The sequence below is a fragment of the Myotis davidii genome, unplaced genomic scaffold (genome assembly GCF_000327345.1).
Source record: "Myotis davidii unplaced genomic scaffold, ASM32734v1 scaffold1997, whole genome shotgun sequence".
Taxonomy (NCBI): domain Eukaryota; kingdom Metazoa; phylum Chordata; class Mammalia; order Chiroptera; family Vespertilionidae; genus Myotis; species Myotis davidii.
Genome location: NW_006288266.1, coordinates 88,864 through 96,036, shown reverse-complemented (window position 1 = coordinate 96,036; position 7,173 = coordinate 88,864). Strand labels below are relative to the sequence as shown.

Here is a 7,173-nt window from a genome sequence, read left to right as displayed (position 1 = left end):
TGGCTCAGTGGATGAGGGTCCATCCAGGAACCAAGAGATCCTGGCTGATTCCTGATCAGGGCACATGCCTGGTTTGCAGTAAGGGGGAAGAGTGGGGCACAGCAGGCAGCCAATCAATGATTCTCTCTCATCATTGATGTTACTATCTCTCTCCCTCGCTGTTCCTCTCTGAAATCAATAAAAATATTAAAGAAAACAACAACAGAGTGTGTGTGTGTGTGGGGGGGGTGGGGTAGGGGGTAACGTGGGGATAAGGACACACATGTAATAACTTAAAAATATTTAAAAAACAAACAAAAAATAAAACTGTACCTCTTTTGCATTAGAAAACCCTTCTGCCTGCCTTGGAGTCTGCTAAAATGCAAGTGATGATTGATGCTCTCACTCTGAATAAATATCCTTTGCTTGTTTTCACTTATTTCCACATTGTACAGTCTTGCACATATTCTATAACCATCTTTTGGTGCCTCCAGACGGTCCCTGTGAAATACGATTGATAACAGTGTTAGTGCTCTTTAATGAGGCCGGGCAACTTCTCCGAGAGTGCTCATAAGCATGCATGCATTGAGGATTAAATACATTAATTCATGTAAAATTCTTAGAACAGTGCTTGCTGTGCAGTAAGCATTTCAGAATGTCACCTATTATTTTTAATACAATCATGGGCCACTAGAATCCTTAACACCCAGACAGTGTTTGGCCCAAAGCCTAGCACATTTAAAGAGCTCAATAAACATAACCTAACAAGCAAGGCCCCATGGTGTGAATGGGACTATTCCAGGGAGAAAAGGACCAGAGAAAATAACCCAGAGGGTAAGATGTGGGTAAAGGAGATAAAAACTGCCAATTCCTCCAGGTGACAAATGGTGTCAGGTGGAGCAGACTATGCAGGGAGAGGTTTCCAACAGTCACCCCGTCCTGGGAACCAACCTCAGAAATAGGAACTGCTGCCCTAGCCTGTTTGGCTCAGTGGATAGAGCCTCGGTCTGTGAATCAAGGGGTCCTGGGTTCGATTCCAGTCAAGGCATGTATTTAGGTTGCAAGCTCCTCCCTGGCTGGGACCAGGGACCCTGGTCCGGGTGCGTGTAGGAGGCAACCAATCCATGTGTTGCTCTCACATTGATGTTTCTTCCCCTCTCTTCCACTCGCTCTAAAAATCAATGGGAAAAATATTCTCGGGTGAGGATTAAAAAAAATTAAAAATAAAAAAGAAATTGCTATCTGGGGAAAGAGGCACCAGCCGCCCTGGAGGATGGTTCAGTTGCTGAGAGCATCGTCCTGAAGCGCCAGGGTTGCAGGTCCCATCCCCGCCCTGGGCACAGGCGGAATCAACCAGTGAGTGCATGCAAGTCGATGTTTGTCTTCTTTCATTTCTAAAAATCCACAGAAAATTAGAAGGGGAAAAAAATAGGCACAAAGCTTTTTTATCCTTGGGTCTTATGTTTAAAAAAAAAAAAGAACGCCCTCTCCTCAGAGTCCGCCGGAACCATCCTATGGGAAGTACCATTTCCCCTCAGTCATTATTAGTAATTTATATTTTCTTCGTGGCTCCCGCTCCGAAGGGATTTACTTCCTTCAATTTCCTATTTTTTTCCGTTCCCCTGAGACTCTAAGCTCCGTGAGCAGAGGCTGGCTGTGCATTCCCGGCTCCGTCACCGTGAGGAGCAAATACTGGCGCCCGCGGAGGGAGGGCGGCCGTCCGGAGGCAGCCGGAGCCGCTGGCTTCGGGGTGACGTTCTGAGGAAAGAACGACGACTTCATTGTTCACCGAATCCACGGAGAATCTTCTGGAAGAAGCTGTGAGCCCCGTGAGAGGGAGCCGGCTGAGGTCTAGAGAGGGCGGCGGCAACGCCTCCAGCATTGCAGCGACTCGGAGGCCAGCAGGCGGGACTTAGGGCACCACCAGGGGGCGGAAGAGGCTCCCCACTTCCGGAGTCATCGGTGCCCCGAGTCCCTGTCAGGCCGAGAGCAACGGGCCCCGGTTTATTAAAGCCGCTCTCGCCCCGCCTCTCGTCTCCACAGCGGGGCCGCCCGCCAACGCCTCTTCTGATTGGTGCAGGCCGGCGCCGTGCGCGATGACGTCACGCGACGGCGGCGTTGCTATAAAAGCGCGGCCGGGGCGCGTGCGCTCCTCTTTCTCAGCCGGGTCCGCGCTTGGGTTAGGTGGGTTGCCGTGCTTCCTGGTTCTGGTGTGGGTTGTAAGGCCGCGTGGGCCTCTCAAACTCGGATAAAAACAGTGGAGAGGTTGGGGCGGGCGGTGAGAGGAGGATGGCTGGACAGGACGGCGACACGTTTGTGGAGTGAAGGCGGTTCTGGAAGCTTTGGGGACGTTCTCGCGAGATCTTCTCTTGGGCGCCACGGGATTCTAGCGTAGTCGTGGGACCGCGCAGGCGCCAAGCGCGTTACTCACCGTCGCGTTTCTCTCCTGCGCAGGCGGAGCAGCGCCGCCAACATGCCCGTGGCCCGGAGTTGGGTTTGTCGCAAGACCTATGTGACCCCTCGGAGACCCTTCGAGAAGTCCCGCCTCGGCCAAGAGCTGAAGCTGATCGGAGAGTATGGGCTCCGAAACAAGCGTGAGGTCTGGAGGGTCAAATTCACCCTGGCCAAGATCCGCAAGGCTGCCCGGGAGCTGCTGACGCTCGACGAGAAAGACCAGCGGCGTTTGTTTGAAGGTGTGTGTGGGAGCCCACAGGGCAGCCATGAGGTGCGGAGCCACTGCGGTTCTTGTAGGCGTACCTGTCCAGTGGTCAGTGTTAAGTGGATCCTTGGCGTTTAATGGGAACCCGGGAGGGGGCGGGCGGGGGCGTGGAGAAGTGGCTCTGGATACACTGTCCCTTATGAGTGATAATGGAGGTTAGTTTACTGTTGACCAAAATCAATAATGCCCGCCAAGCTGGGACACCTGGTTATAGCTCTGTGTGTATGTGTGTGTGTATAATGTGACATGGTTCTGGTGGGGATAGACAGTGAAATTTCTGATGGTGACTGCGGGGAGGGGGACTTGGCTGTGTACATTTGCCTGCTTAAATAAGGCGGTCAGGGACATTCAGGTGAGCTTTAGCAAAGGCCTGAACAGGAGAGGACTGTGGATATCACAGGGAAGACATTTAGACTTTTGCTCAAGGTCTTAATTTTCTACTTTGAGATGGGAAGTTAGTGGAAGATGGACACGATCACACCCCAATTTTTTTAAATATATTTTTTATTGACTTTTACAGAGAGGAAGGGAGAAGGATAGAGAGTTAGAAACATTGATGAGAGAGAAACATTGACCAGCTGCCTCCTGCACACTCCCTCCTGGGAATGGGCCTGCAACCAAGGTACATGCCCTTGACCAGAATCGAACCTCAGACCCTTTGGTCCGCAGGCCGGGGCTCTATCCACTGAGCCAGACTGGTTAGGGCCCAAATTTTAATGGTACCTCTCAGATTGTAAGGTGGCAATAATATTAAAATAGCTGATTTATAAGGATTGGCTAAGTGCTTTTTTCTAAGATCTTCATATGTGTTCTTTAACATGCACAGCACCTCATAAGGTTGGCTACTGATATCTGTAAGAACAGGTAGTGAGAGGCCCCCCTTTGACAGTCTCATGAAAGTTCAGAATCCCTTTTCCCAATGACGCTGGTATTGGGTGAGACTTAATCCCAGAGGTTGTAGGGAGCAGCCACTGCTGGTTCTGGTCTCGGGACTCAGAGCTAGTCACAGTGACACTTACTCAAGGCTGCAGTTAGATGACAGTCATGTGGCAGGGATGACAGGTGATCTGTAGGTGTCCAAGGATTGGTTTTCCAGGGTAGAAATAGAAATTGCAAGGGGAAGTCAGTCACTTTCTAGGAAATGAAGCCATTTAGCCACAGGAAAGGGTGGGGGAGAAGTGAAGCTAAACCTTTCCAAGGATGAAAGTTTTGGGCTTTTATCTCCGTGTTAAGGTGCTAATTAGCTATAAGCCTGTGCTGTGAAGCTGGTAGGGCTTTCTTAACTCCAGGATATTAGCTTACCCCCGTGCTTTGTCCTGGGAGTCCTAGTTTGATAACAGCCGCCCTTAGTCTTGCAGGTGAATGCTGAGCCCCTTTAGTGGGCTCTCATTTTCCTTCCTGACAACTCTGAGGAAGGCTCTCCTTTTCCAGATGAGGACATAGCTGTATGTGGTCACATGCCCTCCCTGGTGAGATGGATGCAGCCATAGGGACCTGCCTTAGGGTTGTGTGAGAGTCACACCAGTCAAATGGTTGGCTGGCATGTTGACTCCTATGTCAGAATTAGCTCATACTTCCACCGATATCCCACCAGCATGGTCAGCACAGGGTGGAGGACTTGCACCCATCAAGTGTGAGCGCAGCCAGAACCGTGGCTCATGCTTCCTCCCCTTCACCAGGCAATGCCCTGCTGCGGCACATTGTACAGTCTTGCACATATTCTATAACCATCTTTTGGTGCCTCCAGACGGTCCCTGTGAAATACGATTGATAACAGTGTACATCCTGGGCCTGAAGATCGAGGATTTCTTGGAGAGGCGCCTGCAGACCCAGGTGTTCAAGCTGGGCTTGGCCAAATCCATCCACCATGCCCGTGTGCTGATCCGCCAGCGTCACATCAGGTACCACCTATGCCAGGCTCCCTGAATCCCTCAGCCCCTCGCCACCACCATCCCTTCTGAAGGTTGCTCTCACTAAGCCTGCTGTCCCTGTCTCCTGTGCAGCCCTCGGAGGTGACAAAGGTGTGAGCTCACCTTGAGGGTACAGAGTGACCCCTACAGCTTGTGGGGAGCTGGGGGCCGCCTCACCCCCCTATAGCCCAGCGCAAGGGTCACTGCGGCTTGAGCCGTACACCTTGCGAAGGCCTCTGCCAGGCATGCAGGCAGCTGGACAGGTAACAGCTCTGGTGCTCCCAGTTGAGAGAGAAGTCACTGGGCCTCATTGCTTGGGTGGGCTCAGCTGGATCCCGGACCCACTCGTGAAGTTGTTCCAGACCCTGATCCTCTTGGATTCTTGCAGTGGGTGTTAACTTGGCTAATGGACCACAGTCCAGGGTCTGCTGTGTGCAGATGCTGGCTCAGGGTGGCGGCTGGTGCAGTGAAGACACCACTCAGGGCAGCGGTCTTGCCCTTTCTGTAAATTGGCACCACTCGGGGAGCTCTGCAGTAAGTGGCCAGGGTGCTGATTTATGGAATTGGCTGCCTAAGCCCTTCCCTAGTCCTGCGATGACCCACGGGCAAGAGCCTCGGTCACATTTCTCGTTGGAAATGACTTAGAGCCCAGCCTTGGGCTGCTGCGTCCAGGGCAGTGAAACTGCAGGAAAACGAAGCTCCGTGTCTGGCACAATTCAGAATATTGGAAGGTCAGATCTCGGGTTGATACACTGCCACCTCACCTCATTGGCTTTGTGGCCTTGTGTGGTTACCTCTGAATCTCCCTGTTGTGTGAAATGAGAGAAGCTCATCTCACAGAGTATCTGTACGGGTTAGATTAGATGGACCCGGAAGCCATAGGGTCAGGAGGCCCGGCCAGCTTAGCTGTGTGAGCGCAGCTGTAAATGCCAAACCTGTCAGCTCGAGGCACAAGTGAGGAGAGTGGTGTCTGGTCCAGTGTGGGGTCCTGCTCCCCCTTGACCTGCCATCCCCCGCCTGCAGGGTCCGCAAGCAGGTGGTGAACATCCCCTCCTTCATTGTCCGTCTGGACTCTCAGAAGCACATCGACTTCTCCCTCCGGTCTCCATACGGGGGTGGCCGCCCCGGCCGCGTGAAGAGGAAGAACGCCAAGAAGGGCCAGGGCGGGGCTGGAGCCGGTGATGACGAGGAGGAGGATTAGGTCCCCTCATCCCCCCTGGACTGGCAGAGTGTCTACTTTTCCATTCAGATAATAAAACACTTTGAACTGGCAAAAAAAAAAAAAAAAGTGAAATTCCATTTCTGAGAGTGGCCTTTTTCTTGGTATGGAATTTGAAATCTATGCAAATGAAGAACGGATACATAAAACACTATGTCACACCAATTTTGAGTAGAAAGAAATATGCCAGCTTCATTAACATTATAGTTATAGAGATTTAATAATTATGTAAGGTTGGGTTTATAAATACAGTCTGAAATTTTAGGAAAAAGAATCTTTGAGGTGAAATTTTTATTTGCTATTTTATTTCCATTGTAGGGCATTTTCCAATTCCGACATTTCATTTCAAAGGTCTATGCAAACAATTGTCAAGATAGTGATATTAAGGGAGATTATGCAGGGCATTACAATAGAGGGCAAGGGTAGGACAATTTAAAACATAAACCTCAAAAACCTCCCCAAAATTTACCCTTTTAGGTAAAGGGGCTCTGTTTAAGGGGTACATTTAGAGGAACTCACCTGCATCTCTAGTGTATCCTTCCAGTGAAGCTACTATAGCCCTGGGCATATCTCTTTGAGGACTGTTTGGCTAATAGGCCCTGAATGCCCACTCATAGGTCTCAGAGGAGGGATCGTTAGCACATTCGAAGGTTCATACATGTAATGTTTATAGGTCAGTGGTTTATATATATTCAAAGCCTTGAGCAACAATCTCCACATCTAAATTTAGACTATCTTTCCATAACCTCAGTCCCTGGCAACCTCTAATCTAATTTTTATTAAAAAGATTTGCTTATTTTGGAATTACATAATTCTATTTACATGAGTTTCACATACATGGAATTTTGCAATATGTGGTCTATAGTGACTGGCTTCATTCACAGCATTATATTGTAGCATATATTAGTACTTCATTCCTTTGTATGGCTGAGAAATATTGCATTCTCTGGATATTTCAGGTTTTACATCCATTAATCACTTGATGGACATTTGCATTGTTTCCACTTTTTGGCTATTAAGTTTTTGTGTAGAGATATGTATTGATTCTTCTGGCTATGTACATAGAAGTGGAACTGCAAGGCCAACTGATTTCCAAAGGGGCTACATAATTCTATTTTTCCACCAATAATAAATAAAGGGTATAATTTCTATACATCTTTGCCAACACTTGTTATTATTTGTGTTTTTTGTCAGAGCCACACTCATTAGTGAGAGGAGGTATCACATTGTGGCCTGAGTAGTATTTCCCTAATGATGATGTTGAACATATTTTCATGTGAATATTAGCCAATTGTGTATCTCCTTTGGAAAAAAAAAGTCTTTTCTCCACATCCTCTGCAGCACTT

General features: G+C 49.3%; 1 protein-coding gene across 1 annotated transcript; it reads left to right on the top strand.

Moving 5' to 3' along the window:
* The first annotated feature begins 2,079 nt into the window (after positions 1-2,079).
* On the top strand, positions 2,080-5,879 carry RPS9 (ribosomal protein S9). The gene is made up of 5 exons (XM_006760196.2): positions 2,080-2,163; positions 2,434-2,672; positions 4,378-4,410; positions 4,446-4,599; positions 5,632-5,879. Exons 2-5 carry the CDS (start codon positions 2,453-2,455, stop codon positions 5,807-5,809), a joined length of 585 nt encoding a protein of 194 aa, XP_006760259.1. The 5' UTR covers positions 2,080-2,163; positions 2,434-2,452; the 3' UTR covers positions 5,810-5,879.
* Positions 5,880-7,173: the final 1,294 nt, after the last annotated feature.

Excerpts from the sequence above, each read along its gene's own strand:
- RPS9 (XM_006760196.2), top strand. The coding sequence starts at position 2,453 with ATGCCCGTGGCCCGGAGTTGGGTTTGTCGCAAGACCTATGTGACCCCT. Across the intron at positions 2,673-4,377 it reads CCAGCGGCGTTTGTTTGAAG|GCAATGCCCTGCTGCGGCAC; the intron begins GTGTGTGTGGGA and ends CCCCTTCACCAG. Across the intron at positions 4,411-4,445 it reads GCGGCACATTGTACAGTCTT|ACGGTCCCTGTGAAATACGA; the intron begins GCACATATTCTA and ends TGGTGCCTCCAG.